This window comes from Rattus rattus, chromosome 17 (genome assembly GCF_011064425.1).
Source record: "Rattus rattus isolate New Zealand chromosome 17, Rrattus_CSIRO_v1, whole genome shotgun sequence".
NCBI classification, from domain to species: domain Eukaryota; kingdom Metazoa; phylum Chordata; class Mammalia; order Rodentia; family Muridae; genus Rattus; species Rattus rattus.
In genome coordinates this window covers 4,428,632-4,445,735 of record NC_046170.1, presented here as the reverse complement: position 1 = coordinate 4,445,735, position 17,104 = coordinate 4,428,632, and the positions used below count along the sequence as shown (strand labels likewise).

The 17,104-nt window shown below is 50.9% G+C and overlaps 1 protein-coding gene across 1 annotated transcript in view; it reads right to left on the bottom strand.

The window, feature by feature from the left end:
* Positions 1-17,104, bottom strand: part of Tom1 (target of myb1 membrane trafficking protein) — a 34,361-nt gene that overhangs the window by 8,444 nt on the left and 8,813 nt on the right. Inside the window, exons 2-10 of the mRNA XM_032887790.1 lie at positions 11,531-11,615; positions 9,327-9,405; positions 8,092-8,241; positions 7,683-7,817; positions 7,446-7,592; positions 4,833-4,949; positions 2,089-2,222; positions 1,184-1,217; positions 749-842 (exon numbers count right to left, since the gene is read on the bottom strand). Coding sequence (XP_032743681.1) covers positions 749-842; positions 1,184-1,217; positions 2,089-2,222; positions 4,833-4,949; positions 7,446-7,592; positions 7,683-7,817; positions 8,092-8,241; positions 9,327-9,405; positions 11,531-11,615 — 975 coding nt within the window. The remainder of the gene's footprint in view (positions 1-748; positions 843-1,183; positions 1,218-2,088; positions 2,223-4,832; positions 4,950-7,445; positions 7,593-7,682; positions 7,818-8,091; positions 8,242-9,326; positions 9,406-11,530; positions 11,616-17,104) is intronic.

The window sequence follows — 17,104 nt, the reverse complement described above, 5'->3', positions numbered from 1 at the left end:
ACAACAACAACGACAACACAACAGCCCAGGGACAACGAAAAGGATCCTGACTATTAACACTTACAGAGAGTACAGCTAGGTGCAGCAACCTAAAACCTCGGCTTTCGGGAGACTGAGGCAGGAGGATGGAGGAAGTTTGAGGCCTACCTAGACAGGCCGCTAAGCACTTAGCAAGAACCTGGCTCAACAGCCAGCAAAATCAAATGAAACCTAAATTATCTACTCTTCTCAGAACAAAGCACCTAAGGAAAGCAGGCTGGAGTTTAGCTCAGAGGGAGGATGATTGTCCAGCACGGGCAAGGCCTGAGTTCCACCCCACAGTGCCACAGAACAGTGCCTTCCGGCCCCGACAGACACTGTTTCCTAGCAGTCTCTTGCTCTGCCCTCCCGACCTTGAGGAAGGGCTCTTTCCCTGTTCAGGTAGGAGCTGATCGCTGAGGCTGAGCGGCAGACTGTGTGATGGTCTCCAGGTTGTTAGGTGAGGTGGAGAGAGGGCGTGTGTAATCAGGGCAGAGCAATGGTCAGAGTGCAGTGGGATTTATATTATCCAAGGGGCTCGGGGGCCTTGGTACTCCCAGGGCATTCTCACAAGTTCTGCCCAACCCTGCATAAGATTTGGCTTGGATCCCAGCAAAGTAAGAAATGGACCAATGCTGTGCTGTTGGCGAGCACAGGAAAGCACCCTCAGGACTTTGAGGCTACCCACACATTGTGACATACCCTTGGCTGACGTCCCCAGCGCACTCACCCATTCCTGCCAGTTGGGATGAGAGGTTGCTGGTGGCTGCGGGGTCAGGGCCCATGTCAATCAGGTCAGCTGCTAGCTCAGCTTCACCAGAGGCCTGAGGTGAGAGGAGATGCCTGGATGAACCTCTCAGGATGCAGTGATCTGCCTCCAGGCCCCAACATGTCTGAGTGGGAGCTGGGGAGTTTCTTCTCCTCCACCTGGGCTCCAACTCAGCTAAACCCCTGGGAGCCTGGGAAGGCCCTGAGGTACAAACTGGTGGTGGCAGAGCCTCATTTCCCTTAAAGGCAGAGTGTGGAAGAAGCCAGAGACTTCCCGATGAGCCTAAAGAGAAGCGCCAGTGCCCCGTACCAGGAAGGCATCAGGGAGAGGGTGAGAACGTCCCTCCCGCTTCCCATCAATACAACATGACAGAGTTCCAGGAAAGATGCCTCTTACCTTGGCAGTCTGGCCTGTCCGGAAGCGTTCAAACCTACAAGGCAGAATACCCCAGTCAAAAGAACAGACGGACACAGTCCCCAAAGGATCCCAGATCACTACTAGGATGACGAGATACACTGGTCTACCTTACAGATGCAGTGCACGCTCGCTGTTCCCATGCAGTCACTAGCAGAGCCCGTTTCATTTACACAGGGCTGGGAAGTTATGATCACTGATAGGACCACCTTGCAATGGTCATCGAGAAACAAGGTGACAGCAACACAAAAGATGGGGACACTCAGCAAGCAGAGCTGAGCGTTGCTTTGTCAACTGTCTGGTTACCTACTCTACATTTGAGGATGTGTGGGTGGCTCTCCAAAGTGGCCGCTTGTTTCTAACCCTGACTACTTAAGGGCCAGGGGCTAGGAGGTGGGAGAAGACCTTTAGTGCACAGCCTGTTGGGATTCTGGCCTGACATAAAGGCCATCACTTCTGAATTCATCTCCAGTGCTAGTGTCTCTGGGCGATGACAGAGTTGAGACACTGAGTAAGGGTGAATGATACTGGAACAAACTGGGCCTGATGCTAGGGTACTGGGGGGCTACCACACAGTGCACCTCAAGATGGCAAGGAGGAAGACTTGTATCCTCCTGGGCTAGTGAACAGGAAAACCTGGCCCCTCTCAGTTGATCGCAAACCACACAGCAAGTGGGGAACACCAAAGACAGGAGGAGCAGGGGGTGACTAAATAATAACGCGCTTCTAAAAGCAGAGCACTGTGCTTCTTGCCTTTATGACTACCCACTACCCAAGCAGCTCAGCGATGGGCAGAGAGCTGGAGGCTCTGGTAGCTTGCTGATGTCTGAAAAGGGCCCAGGGAGAATGGCTGTGGAGAAGCCCAGGGGAAGGAGTGGCGGGACTACCGTTCATGGCGCAGAAACACGTTGTTGAGGTTGTCATTGATCATGAGAAGCTCCTCCGTCAGCTGCTCGTTGGAGATGCGTGGGATAAGCTCCAGGATCCGCTGCTGCATGGCGCGGCAGGTGCGGTTGAGTTCCTACAGGGAGAGGGGGGGACACTGAGGCCACGCGCAGGACAAAGCTGCTCCTCCTGAACTGTGTGTCGGTCCTGGGGGAGGGGTCTTCGTGGCTCCATGAGCCTGTTTTCAAGATCACTGCTCAGGAGCTGCAGTACAATTCAGTCTGAATTGTGAGATGGGCTCTCACTATGTCACCGAGGGCGCTGTGGGGCTCTTGGCCTCAAGTGACTCACAGTTTCTGGAGTAGCTGGAAGTGTTAGGCTTCATACTAACATTTAAAGTACTGGAATGCACCATGAAAATGATTCTGCCGCTATTTTAACGGGACTGCGTGCAGACTGCAGAGTCAAGTTTTGGTCACCACATTTGCTCACTTAGAAAAACCTCAGCCTCTTGGATCAACTAGTCTGGCCCATGTGGTAAAGTAGCACAACACTGCCTCAAACAGAGCCAAAAGAGAGAGCTGGGCCCCTAAGGTTGTTCTGACTTCTATAAAGCATGCTGTAGTGTTGACATATCTCACTCACACACACACCATAGACACAGATGCACATTGAAGAGAAAAACAAAGGAGGGAGAGAAGGGGGAGGAGGTGAGGAAGGTAAGGAGGGTGAGGAGGTGAGGAGGGGGAGGAGGTGAGGATGAGGAGGGTGAGGAGGTGAGGAGGGTGAGGAGGTGAGGAAGGTGAGGAGGTGAGGAAGGTGAGGAGGGTAAGGAAGGTGAGGAGGTGAGGAGGGTGAGGAGGTGAGGAGGGTGAGGAGGTGAGGAGGATGAAGAAGTGAGGAGGGTGAGGAGGGTGATGGACCTGAGGATGGGGTGGGGTGTGAACAAGTTGTAACTTCTCCGACCGTTACTCCACACATCTGGACTTGGAGTTTTTGCCTCATTATTCTCATGGGCTGACTTTTTTTCTCTTTTGATAAACTTCTTATTTTGGAACAATTTTTCCAATTTATTGAAGAGTTGCAAAGGATACAGAGGCTCTCACGTGCCTTCACCCAGCTTGACGTTTGTCAAAACTAAGGTGTCAATACCTTAACTACTTTCTTCTGCTAATATCTTTTCTCCCCCATTTCTAGCTCCTACACTTCATTTAGTTCCTGTGTTACTGGTTGGGTTTTAATCACAGTTAATCTTGTTAAGAGGTTGGGTGTGTGCTATGTACCTGTAACCCTAGTAGTCAGGGGCTGAGGCAGGGGGATGAAGAATGTGTGAGACCATGCTTGGCTACATCATGAGAACTTGACTCAAAAATAAGTAAGTAAAAAACAAACCAATCCTCCTTTGGCCTGCAGGCAAGTGTAGGAACTGTCACGCTTGCTCTTGTAGGGTCAATGAGGAAGCGCTGCACTGATCTCTGGCTTCCTGTGGACCTTCTTCCCCATCCACCCACCCAGGGCTCCTGGGCTTTCTTCATCTGCTCAAGGAGACTTACAACATCCCTGGGCCCCCCTTCTCTTCCTCTGTGATGAAGCATAACTGACATTAGTTTCTGCTTCCTCATGGGCCCTGCTGGACAGAAGAAGGGCATAGACTGAAGTCATTGCTCCATGTCACAAATCCTGAATTTGCTACCTTCCAGCCACCATGACCCTAGATGTTACATGTCCTCTTTTGCCTTAGTTTCCTGATCTGGAGAATGGGTTTGTTTAGGGCTATGAATGAATGTATATCAAGCACCTATATTGAGCTTGACACAAAGAGTACTTATCATGCGGGCACTGACTCTGTGTCACCTTGCCAGCTGGCTCCAGCCTTCTAAACTGAAGATCCCAGACTACTCATATCCAAGTGGACTTGTCTGGGGACATATAAAACTAATAACAATTCTTCATCTCCTTTCATCTTCAACATCTCCTTCCTTCATCTAGTTCTCACACTCAAGAGTCCACTCAGCTGAGACACTTCTATTTTATTCCCACACCCCAAATAGAAGGATCTCTGAGCAGTCACAGGGGCACAGAGACCTGGCTTCAACACTGCTCTCTGAGGGTGGGTGGGAGAGCGATGCAGACGGCACACAGAGCATCCTGCACACAAAGCCTGCTGTCCCTCCACATTCAGGAGACGCTGGCTTTGTTGGTTCCCAACTTTCTCACTGCCTTTCTTAGTGTCTCCTACAGAAAGACCGCCCAGCCCCGCTCAGTCCTGGGCCCCACCCCACAGGAAGATCAGGGGAGTATCATATGACATCCAGGAGCAGAATCTAGCATTTCCCATGGGCCTCAGCTCTCCAAGACAGGATGCTCACTTCTCTCAAAGCCCACACGGCTCTGCCCCTCCTGCTTGCTACGGCAAACACCGTCAAGGGTGGGAAGCAGGCCTTCTGGCTTCCCCAGTGCTGTCCTTGCTCATCAGCACTGGGTAGGGAGTAGATGTACTATCTCATTTAACTCTCATGTCCCGCTGTATCAAAGTGGGCCGTTTAGTTCAAGTCAGAAAGCACATGTGACTAGGATGTGAATTCCTGTCTGATGCAAATCCAAGGCTCCTGGTTGTAATGTTTTCTATTGCCTAATAGCTCCCAGCAAAAATAAAAGACTGCAGTGAGGACAGGGAAGAAACAGGTGTGGATGCATACAGGGTCACCCGGTTGGGGCTGAACCTGGAGGCAGGCTGTTTGCTCACCTGTAGTAGCTCCAGGTCTGCGGGCTCTACCTGGGTGGGCACCAGCTCTGTCAGCATCTCTGACATCACTCGCACATTTCCGTTCACCATCTCCAGCTCACTGCGCAGCTTCCCAATCTGAAACGCATCAGTGTAAGGTGAGGTGGGGGGGAAAGCCAGGGTCCAGCCCATGTCTCCTCCACAGTCGTGTGGCCCAGGAACTACCCAGCCAACACTTTCTCCACAGAGCTTCCCTCCTGACTCCTGCAGCTAACTCTGGACTCAAGAGCCTGCAGAAAGTTCCTCCCCTCACAGCCCCTCACAGCCCCTCACAGCCCCTCACAGAGGTGCCACCAACCGGTGCCATCGCCCAACCAGCAGCCGGGAACAGAGGCAAGCTGAAAGAAGTGTGACAATCGGAGGGGAATAAGCCAGTGAGTGTGGTTGGAAGAGTACCAGCATCTCTTGGGGCCAAGATGACAGTTAATGAGGCCCTAGGGATGGCAGCTCTCCTAAGGATAGCAAGGAGGTTGCAGTCCCCTATGCCTGGGAGCACAGAGTAGGCTCTGTCTGTGTTTCCCTCCTGAAGAGAATTCCAAAAGTAAGCGCCAGGCCTGCTACCCATGTGAACATGGAACTCAGATCCAGTACTTGTACCAGTGATCAAAGGGAAACAAGGTTCCAGGCCTGGGGACACATAACAGTGAAGGTGGTCAGTGTCCTCAAACAGGTGGCGGTCTGAGGGTTACTGTGCAGTGTCTGTTGTGACCCCTGAGGGACTTTATATGTTCATGGACACTGTGTTCACTTTGAATATTGAGAAGCAGACGAAACCCCCGCCCCCCATTTACCTGGCTGAAGAATCCTCTTACAATAGGACAGCTCATGAATCTAGTGGCTAAGAGACTACATTTGGGGAAATACTGGTCTATTCTAAATTGTGTGACTGAGTGACAACAAGCTTCAGAATTTGAATTCTTGACGGTGACAGCAGCTACCGTTTACTGACTAGCTAATGAGCGCAGCACTGAACACACATCATCACAGGGAGGCTCTGCCACCTTCATGGAGCTCAAGGATGAAGAAACAGGCGTGCAGAGACAAGTACCATATCCGCTGATGTTGACCAACGGCGCAGCCCACAGTGTCAGGCAGAATGACTTGTCTAATAACTCTTGGTGTGAGTGGACGAGCTGCTCATCACCAGCCTGCCATCCAAACCCAAAGGGATCTAACCACAAAGGAGCCTGGGAGTTACATCACCCCACCACAGCATCCTCAAGTGCCCACGAGGCAAAAGGGGCTAGAAAATCAAACAAAAGCACTCAGTCTTACTGAGCAAGAACCTTCTGGGGCTGGAGAGATGGTTCAGTGGTTAGAGCACTGACTGCTCTTCCAGAGGTCCTGAGTTCAATTCCCAGCAACCACATGGTGGCTCACAACCATCTGTAATGGATCTGATGCTCTCTTCTGGTGTGTCTGAGGACAGCTACAGGGTACTTACATATATAAAATAAATCAAATAATTCTTTAAAAAAGAAAGAAATAAATAAAAGAACTTTCTAGCACTAATTACTCTTAATATACAGACTTTAGAAAAACTAAAAATCAGAAGCAAAGTAGATAATTGTTTTGTAGAGTGATTTTACAATTCTGTAGGCTTTAACTACAGGCGCAGGGAGCCAGCCTTGTCTAGCCATGTCTGTGCGGTGGACAGTTTCAGAGCTTGGTCTAGGATGGCACGAGGGTTCTCTTTGTGGGGCTGAGATTGTGCACTGCAAGGTCAGAGGTCGGTTCCTTGGACCCGTGTCTCTCATGTGCGTCACGTTTGTGAATTTAACTCCAGCACTCGCAGCAGTTAAGTCTTTCTACTTCACTGGTGATGGCCTATGGTCTGGGAAGGCCTCAAGCCTAGCCCAGGACCACCTCTCAGATGACTAATAATCTACATTACAGCTGCCTGAAGTAGGTACTACTCAAAGCTAGCCATAGGCTAGGGAAGCTTCCCCAGAGCCTCATGCTAGGCTTCTAAGCTTCCTCATGAGGAGGTGTGGGAGGCCGCAGTGCAATGCAGATGCAGTTTCTCGTTTTGTGAAGATGCAGATCTCTCTCTCTCCCTCTCCCTCCTTCCTTCTATGACAGGTTTCACTATGCAGCCCTAGCTAATTTCGAAGTCTCCATGTACATCAGAGGGTTTGAACTCACACATATCCACTCTACCACCCAAGTGCTGGGATTAAAGGCTTGTCACCAACTCCAGCAGGCATGCAGATCTTTGAAGGTTGTCGAATCTCAATTCAGATGAAAGTCTATGTGAGCCCATTAGCACACAGATAAACTGGAGAGGCCCAGTGGAAGGGAACACTGGACTGCTGGCCATTTCCTCTCCCTGGAGCTGCGTGGAGGGAAGACTGGAAAATGACAGTGCACTGCACTCCAGGAGTCACAGAGATGGGACTTGAACCTCAGCAGATTCTGATGAGCTGTGTGATTCTGAGCTAGTGGATTTGCCTGTCTGAGCCTTATCCAGAACATTGGACGAACAGTACACATCTATGGAGTTTTCACAAGGCTAGGGGCCATCTCTGACACCTCCCTGGACCTTCCGGTTCTGCCACAGGCCTGTCTGTTTACCTGCTCAGGAGTTGGTGTGATGGGTGAATCACCTGGGAGAACAGCTGGCGTGGGCAGTGGGGTGGCATGCTGGCTCAGGTCTCCGCGCTGACTGCTGTTGGAGACCACGGGGTTCTGTCTGGATGGTGTCTCTGAATTGAATACAGTCTAGGGGGCAAAAGACAGGGTGAGTGAGGCTTCTGGAAAGGCACTGCACCCCTTCCGGAGAATTCCCACCCCAACCAAAATTCTCCTTACTCTCTGGGGTGTATGGATGGGCGACAGCATGTCCAGGTCAGTCATGGGAAATTCTAGGCCCTTCCTTCGCAGGTCCTCGTAGACAGCAACAACACCTGTCAAATCAGGTGAGCTGCGGAACGCGTCTGCCCAGGACTGAGAGGGGACAAGGGGACATGGCTGGTAACCACTGCTCACCTTCTTTCCTGTGAGCTTGCCCCACCCTGGCACCTAGACAGAAGACAGAGTGCTTCCCTCCCCCTCCTCCGCCCTCCTCCTGTTGTCTGACCCTCTCACTCGATGCACGAGGTTCAGCACACTGGTAAGTTCCGCTGCACACTGAGTAGTTCACGGCCCAGTGGAAGAATGGCTCCCGCACTCCCCCACCCCTTGAGGCCACCGAGACGCCCTACCCTGCCATAGAGCACACCTGGATGAGGTTCAACACCTTGTCATGCACGATGGTGGGTGGATTGTTCTTCGGCAGGATGGTCCTCACCAGCACATTCTCTACAAAGTCCTGGCTGGCCACCAGGACATGGAAGCGGTGCCCGCAGTTCTTAACACATGTTTCCAAGACCTGCAGGTCAAGGTGCCCAAGAGAATGCCCCGTCAGGGAAGGGAAGTGGCCTCCTACTCCTTGAGACTCCTGTCCTATCCTAGAGGGAAGCTAGCAGAAGATGGGAGGCTTCCAGAAGGGAGTCCCTAGGACATAAGAATAGAAGCAGTGATGGATTTGGGGGCTTGCCTCCTAGGGTACTGGGACATGCAGAATGATGGGACAGACAAGACTCCCTTCCTACTAGGCCAGGGCCTACCATAACCTAACCCTGGCTTCTCGGTCACATTGTCTAGAGCAGTGGTGCTCAACCTTCTTCATGCTGTGACCCTTTGATCCGGTCCCTCATGTGGTGGTGACCCCCAACCATAAAATTATTTTTGTTGCTACTTCATAACTATAGTTTTGCTACTGCTATGAATCTTAATGTAAATATATGATAGGCAGGATATCTGATATGTGACCCCTGTAAATGAGTCATCTGATCCCCAAAGGGGTTTCGACCCATGGGTTTCAAAACCCTGGAAGCTTAGAGGTTCAGAAGGAATCGGATACAGCTTAGGTAGGTAATAGCAGGACCCAAGGACCAAGCACTGACCCCTCTTCCCATGGCCTAGCAGGAGCTGCTTGTGCTTTGCAGGGGAGCAGGACCGTCTGGACTTAAGCACTACCATGTGGAGGCTGGGTAGGGAGTTCTCTGCTCACTTTCCAGCCAGGTCGTCCTGAAGACAGTGTCTGATGCTGGGCTATCCTGGCCTGTCTTAGTACTGAGGTCAACACTGTTCTTAGACGCTGGCATTTGTTTTAGGTTCATTTTTTAGGGTGAAGTTTCAGAGGGAAGTGGGCCCAGTGTATGTATTCCCCATGTTAAGGCTGGGAATTCCTTTCCAGATCCCTTGCTTGGCCATCCTTCACCAACAGCGAGGATGGGAAAACAATTTGCCACCCATGGTCCTTTTCTTCTGGGTCTTCAGGTGAGAAACCCAAGCACAGATGGGAGTCCAGCTGGACCTAACTAAGGAGAAGCAGCTTTCTGCAGACCATGGTCCAGCCGTGGAAGCGATCATGGAGAGATGGATAGACAAGAGAGGTAACAGGATATTCACCGTAAGGGCCAGCATGACCTCATGGAAATTCTTATTCCCCACAATTCGCTTCTTCACTGCTCGGAAGGCATCTTTGGGGCTGGCAAAAAGGACAAAAGGAAGGATGGACTTAGGCATAGAAACTTGGGCAAGGGCCCAAGATCAGGAGAGTGAGCGGTGTGTACTCAGAGCACCTTGGACAGCTACCTGTCTTTCCCTGGCCAGTTCCAGTGGCAGCGGGCTTCAGTTCTTTGTGTCAGTACTATTATACTGCTGATACCCAGAATGTCCTCTAGAGATCCATGTATTTAAACAATATTTTCACAATCACAGTGGTACCACTGAGACCCTTTGAGGTGAGGCCTAGGCTGAGGCGACAGTTCAATGGCACTGCCTGTCTAGCATGTGCAAGGCCCTGGATTGGGGTGTGGTCGGGAGAAGAGCTGGAACCTGCTGGGTGGTCTTTTTGTCATTAGAGATGTGACTTTGAGGGGCCCCATGGAACCCGGCCATGTGGTGAGTGAACTCATCACCTACTCTTCATGATGTGCAACATTAAGATTGAAACAAAATAAAAACTTCTGCTTCAGCTCCACAAACAAAAAACAAACCAAACCAAACCAAAAGTGAGATAAAAATTTCTCTTTATAAGCAAATCATCTCAACGGCATTGTTACAGTTATGAAGAGCTAACTGATGAAGAGCTAACTGGCCTGTGGACCACTTTAGTGTCTGAAAGGCACTGAGGTGGCCTGGAGAAAAGGGGGCAGCACTGGCAGGAGACTATGTACTGCACAGACACAGTGTATGACAATGGCATGATTCTGACAAAGACACAGAGATTTAGGTGAGATGTCATGCCTGTCATTGTCTATGGCTGGCTCCTCCATGCTGTGGGTAGTGTCTGGAACATTTAAAGTGCTCAAATGAACTCTGTGCTTCCCAAGATCACCATGGAGTTGGGACATGTGATGACTTACTGGCCCTAGCAGAGGCTCAGTAGGTTTTTTCCCTGTGGTTCTGTCGTCTGTCCCCTTGCACCTTACTCTCACTGTGAGTCCAGATGCAGATGGATAGGAATGAACCACACGACACAGCTGAGGGGGACTCTGGTGGGGGCCTGGAGTTACCATCCTCTCTAGCCTAAGACACCCACAGTTTCCCCGAAGTTCAGGCTGCACTCCCTGCCTCCTGCCCCCTGTGCCAATCTGCACTTAACTGGGAGGATGGTCTGATTAACCAGAGCAGAGGCCTCATCCAACTGCCCTCCCACCCCCCGCCTGCCATGGCTACTCACATCCATCTCACCCTACTTTCTGCTCCACTCAAGAACTAAGGCTAGAACTTTGGTAGGATTTAACAGAGCTCTTTTGAGGAAAAAGTCCTGGACAGGTAATGTGACTTGTCCATAGTCCCATCCCACAGAGGAAGACAGTACTCCAACACTTCTCCCATACCATGGTCTTTCAGCTGGAATCAGCTTTCTGAGCAAACACCAGGGCCCCATACCTGGTCACCTGAAGGCACCCACTCTGATCCACAGCTCTGCTCTGATTCACGCTGCCCTCTGGGAACTCCTTGATGGACCTACTAGTTTCTACCTTAAGGAACTGAAAGTGTGTTCATGCTCTCAGAGAAAAGCTTCCCAAGACTCTAGCTTTCAGCATCCAGAAAGGTACCATGAGTCTCCAGCTGGTTTTGTCCCAGGGAGGTGATGTACCAAGGGTAGAGCTCTGGATCTGTGTGACATCTGGCTTGCTGTTCAGAGACACCGTGTGGGTCACAGCTAGTGACCCTAGTGGCCAGCTGGACACACATTGTCTTTTTTTGAGACAGAGTTTCTCTGTATAGCCATGGCTGTCCTAGAACTCTTGATGTAGATCGGGTGGACCTCAAATTCAGTGATCTCCCTGCCTCTGCTTCCTGGGTACTGGAATTAAAGGCACGCACCACCAACAACTGTCTTGCACGATATCTTTGAACTTTACATCTCTGAGCTTTTCATCCACTCAATGAAGGCACTATCCTGGATCATGGCCCAAAGATGTTTAAAGTGCCATGCTGCTATCTGGGATGGAGGACAGCAGGGTTAGACTTTGTGGCTAGAACAGTAGGGGCTATGGAGGATCATCTGGTGGGACACAGGCAGGAATCAGCGCTGGTGTGTACTGTTAGAGTTGGCTGTCGCAGCCTGCATTCCCACCCCTCACCCCAAGGGTCCTTACCCTTCCTCGGTCTCATTGATGATGTCACAGATCTCCATGTTGAGGGCCCAGTCCTCGCTCTGCAGGGAGCCATCTGTAGCTTTCTCTGTGAAGAAACTGTGAGTCACAAAGGTATAGGGGCGTCCTGGATGGTCAGACTTAGACAGTGGAGTGAGGAGGAATAGATAAAGCAGAAGGTCACAAATGCTTCTGGGCACCCAGGCTTATATGCTGTTCCACTTGTCACTGGATCGTGCCAACCACACGAGGCCAGAAGTGTGCTTGCTCTTCCACAGAGAAGGAAACTGGCCAAGTGGATGAACGGGGCTAAGAACTGAGGGGCCTCTGAGTGTTTGTTTGTGACAGGGTAGCTTTGTCTGAGTAGGTTCTACTCCTCTTCACTTCCTATTATCCCTTGGGTTGGAAGTAGTCACATGGTTCAAAACAAGAAAGTTCCAAAGAGTAGTCAATGGGGAGCAATTATCCCTGTTCCTGTCTGTCTGTCTGTCTGTCTCTCCCTCCCTCCCTCCTATTGGTTATTTTATTTATTTACATTTCAAATGTTATCTCCCTTCCCAGTTTCCCCTCCACAACCTCCCCATCTCCCTCCACCCCCTGCCTCTATGACGATGCTCCTCCACCGCCCACCCACTACCACCTCAGCACTCTAGCCTTCCCCTCTGCTGGGTCATCACAGGCTCTCATTTCATCCAGGCCCCCACTGTAATTGGTTTCTTTAACTTTCTCCCAGAGGCGTTCTTTATGTGACTTGGCCTTCCATGCCCTCTTGAGGTCCAGTTTTTCTCCATAGGTTGTGTCAGTGTAAGATCAGCCTTGAGGGCAGCTGGCGTTCAAGTGTCACTCTCTCAGAATGGCTGTGCAGTGAATGTAGGGGATTACTGTTTTCCTTTTCTGGCACTTGGGCTTGATGCAGGGTCTCATGCATGCACAGACAAGTGCTCTACCACTAAGTTACCTTCCTAGGCCAAGTCTTCCTTTTAAATTAGCACAAGTCATCAACATAGAGTACCATCCTCGATTGTGTAATCGCCTGGTCCACTCACAACACTGTGGGACCCTTTCATGCTGGGCGATCCTTAGGATAAGATATCTGAGCTAGGAACCAGCTACAAAATTCTCAAGGCTTGTAATGGGGAGGAAGCATGGTGGTACACGCACGCAATCCCAGTACTTACAAGGCAGGAGCAGGGGGACTGGGAGTTCAAGGCCAGCCTAGTGATACACACCAAATCCAAATGCAGTCTTACATGATAAGACCTCATCTCCAAGGGCATCAATGGGTGTTATGTGAACGATGAATCTAGGTTCAGAAAACGTGAGTCCTTCACCAACCCCCCATACACATGTACTGCCACGTCTACTGTTCACACATAACACTCAATTTTGTTCCACCTCCTGCTGTGTCCTGGTTGGCATGGCAAACACATGTGAGTAGTGTGACAGGTTAACATTTCATATCCAGAGGGTGAAATTCTTAGTGTTCGCTCAAATTCCCATCCTCCTTAGCGGCCATGCTGTCTCCTCTGGCTTTCAGACTCTGGCTGAAGATGTTGTGCGCACATCACACACACACACACACACACACACCCAGTTTGGCTGCTAGTGTCACTTGTCACACAAGGAAGACAGTCTTTATAGGTGGGCGGTACTGGTGGCTTACCATTACAGTTCTCTGTAAGCCATGTCCACTCCAGGCGCTGAGATGCCTGGTGGACAAAGAGACAGTTCTTGCTCCATGGTGTCCAGAGCAGGCCTCACAACACAGCACACTCTTAGCAGGCCTAGGAGAGGATGACTGGGGGGAAGGGGGACTCTGTCTCTTCCAACCTGCTGCAATGCTCCCGCTGGGCTGGTCAGGCAGCTGGCTCTCTAACTGGCATGCCTTCTAGCCCACTCTTGCTTCCTGCAGCCAGGCAGGTGCTAGTGTGTCCCAAACACATGACAGGAGGCTGAGACAGAAGGGCGGATACCATGCCACTGGCTTACGGCCAGGGAGGAGGCCAAGAAGGTGTCCCTTTAGAAGGGCTGGAAGACAAGGCCTGTTCTTTCCACAAATATCTACTGAGTGCGGCTTCTGTGCCCCAAACCCTTCACGTTGTGGTCAAGAGTCCCCTTGAGCAGGCTATGACTTGCTACAAAGTGTATTGGGGTAGGGTGTACTTAACCATGAAAACCTGCTCCTCTACAGGCTACCCTCAGCCAGATGGCCAGTGTTGAGTCATCCTTGGGCCCAGACCTGTGTCTAAGCGTCCCAGGGCCCTGACAATCCCTTTGCGAGTCTGCACTGTGTTCATTCTCTTTTCTCTCTCCCTATGTCCACTCCTTTCATTCTTCATGCGGCTGAGAATGGCCATTTTCTTCCTGAGCCTCACAACCTTCAGGGTTCCCTAGCCTTTGCCTGGCCTACACACCCTTCTGTAACATTTTAACCTCTTAAGCTATACATTATATAATCACTATAACTATAGTTAGTTATAATAAACATGAGATTTAATTGTCACCTTAAGCGATATATACTTCCACCTCCACCTCACTAATGAGGACACCCAGAGGGACCAGCACCTTAACACGACCAGCCACAGTGATGCACACCTTTAATCTCAGCACTTGGGAGGCAGAGGCAGGCTGATCTCTGTTGCGTTAGAGGTGAACCTAGTCTCCATAACAAGGCCATCCAGACCTACATGGTCAGAGCCTATCTCAAAACAAAACAAAACAAACCAACCGACCAGCCAACCAAACAAAACTCATAACATACAAAACACCAGCATCCTTATGGGGACGGGTGGCTGGTCATTTGCAACAAACTTCTCATGTCTGTCTTGCTGGCTGGCTGTCACTGGGGTCAGGGCACTCCAAATCATCCTGATCTTCCCCAGGTTGTGTACTCTGTCCTCCTCAACCCCAGCTCAGACAAAGGTCTCTCAGCCCTCTCGTTGGCTCTGTTGAGGGTCATCAGCACACCCTAGTAACTAAGCACCTTCTTTTCCTGGGAAGAGAGCTGAAGTTCCGGAAGGCGCTATAGCCATGTGCCAAGGCCAGTGGCTGGGGAAGGAGACTGGGATGGGGCAGGTGCAGAAGTGGTCTAATTAGTCTTGCAAGGGTGCCAGCAGAGCTGGAGACGTGGGTGACAAGCAGTGAGGAGGAGAACTGTGACCTAAACAGGGAGGGGAGGAAAAGAGGAGGTGGTGGCAAAGGTAAGAAGATCATCTGAGCAGCCGAAGAATCCCAGACCCTCTTCTGACTTGCCCTGAGATGTGTGGTGGAAGTGTGGAATGCAGGATTGTCATGTTTTGTTTTTAACCATGAAAGTAACTTGCTATTTTAAGAAGGGAAGAAAAACCCTTACCAGCTTCCCAGAGCATCACTGATTCTCTCCTCTACCTCTAGCTGCTGGCCCCAACTTTCATGGGCTGCTGGGCTCTTGTCTCCCAGTCTGGTCTCTGTTGTCATTACAAGCTGGCTAATGCCCAGGAATAGCAGTCTGGGATCAGAGCGGGTCATGTGCTGGGCCTGATGCAGCCATGTTCTGCCCAGAGGCAACTTAGTGACTTGATCTGGGCAGTGGCCCCCGCCTGCTGGCCCTACCTCCTAACTCAAGGACGTTCACATATGGGTCATGTGTCTGTATGTCAGATCAGGTTGAGCCTGCCTTCTTCATACTGTAGCTTCTCAATGTCAACTGTCTGACGTCATGTGAAGGCTGTGAGAAACATCTTTGGACAACAGGAAGGAATGAGCCTTGGACAAAGGTCATGCACTTGGGCAGTTGCTGGGTGCTTGCCCCTGCCTCTGACCTGTTCATCTTCAGTGGTGACCCAGAATCCTTGGCAGGACACATGCCCTCATGGTCCCAGAGGAGCCCTGCTCTCCTGTCCCTTGGAACCATTCTGTGGGTGCTCAGTGGAGTACAGACAGCATTACAGCTATGACCAACTGCCGTCCTGTAGCCATATCAGCTGTCTCCTCACCTGCACAGGCCAGAAGCTGCTAGGTCTGCTGTGACAGGGCTAACTCTGGACCTGTGCCACTACCTGCCCAGGCCTGAACTGTTAGCTGGCCCTTCTCTTCAATGCAATTCTAGCTAGCACTCTTTTCTGTCGAGAAGTTATCTATTGCTCCTGCTATCAAGGGTCATGACTGGATTCTTCAGAGTGAGAGGAACAGTCAATACCAAATCCCCACCTCCTGAACCTTTTTCTTTCCCATCCCTGGTGCTGCATGGAGGGTCACCCTTCATGCAGCCAGATACCCAGTTCACAGACATGCTCACTGGGCACAATATGAACTGAACATAGGACTGAGAATGGCCTGCACATAGTGGCACTCACTCCCCTCAAACCAGGCTAGAATCGGGGAACAGAGGGCTCAGACTTGTCCATAGCTACATGGTTGGTAAGCTGCAAAGCAGAGATTCACTCTCCAAAAAGTCTGCTTCTCAAACCCACTCACTGTTTTTTATTTATTTTTTCTTTTAAGGAAGGATCTTGCTTTATTATTACTCCCCTGACCTGGGACTTCTGTAGACAAGGCTGGCCTAGAGTTTACTCTGTAGATATGGCTATCGTGGGACTTAATATAAAAAGGACTGACTTGGGACTTACTGCTGTAGACAGGACTGACTTGGGACTGACTGCTGTAGACAGGACTGACTTGGGACTGACTGCTGTAGACAGGACTGACTTGGGACTGACTGCTGTAGACAGGACTGACTTGGGACTGACTGCTGTAGACAGGACTGACTTGGGACTTACCTTATAGGTAAGGCTGGCCTGGAGCTGATTCTGTAGGCAGGGCTAGCCTGGGACTTACTCTGTAGACAGGGCTAGCCTGGGATTTGTATTGATCCTCCTGCCTTTGCTTCCCACTGGGATTATAGGTTCAGCCAGACCTGTAGCCACAGTTTCATGCCCCCCAAATGTCTTGAAACATGTCCAGACTCTGGGGAGCTATTGGGGAGCAAGGTCAACCAGGCCCTACTACCAGCAAGTGTGCAGCCCAATGGAGGCTATGGCGGATAGTGCAGAAAGGGAGGCTGAGTCAGCACATGAGCTGTAGGGCAGAAGAGGAAATGAGTTTGTTGATCCACACTCCACCCTTACCTCACCCACACCCATCTATAACCATCACCTCACCAGCCTCCTCCAGCACCATGAGATCACCAGAAAACAAGGATCAAATGACCAACACTCAGAGCTCCATGACCCTCCTCTCCTGTCCCCCCAGCTGGTGTGTTAGCCAATGCTGAACAGCGTCTACCCCAGAGTGCTGGCCGCTTTACTCTGCCAGCTGAAAGCCCCCTCCCCCTGTCCAGCTCAGAACTGGGTGGCAGAGGAGAGGGCCCTTGCATATTTGTGTGACAGTGCACTGTCTCCAGGCTGTCACGTGTGCAGCTCAGTTCTACAGCCTGGACCTTGCTGCTCTCCCCAGTGTTTGTTGTACTCACTCCTCTGCCTCCATGCTCACGACAAGGAAGACCTGTGGGAAGGACATTATTGAGCTGGCAGCCTGTGGAAAGCTGCGTCTTTCCACATTTCCCGAGAGGTCAACACGTGTGCAAGGCTCAGCCTCTAT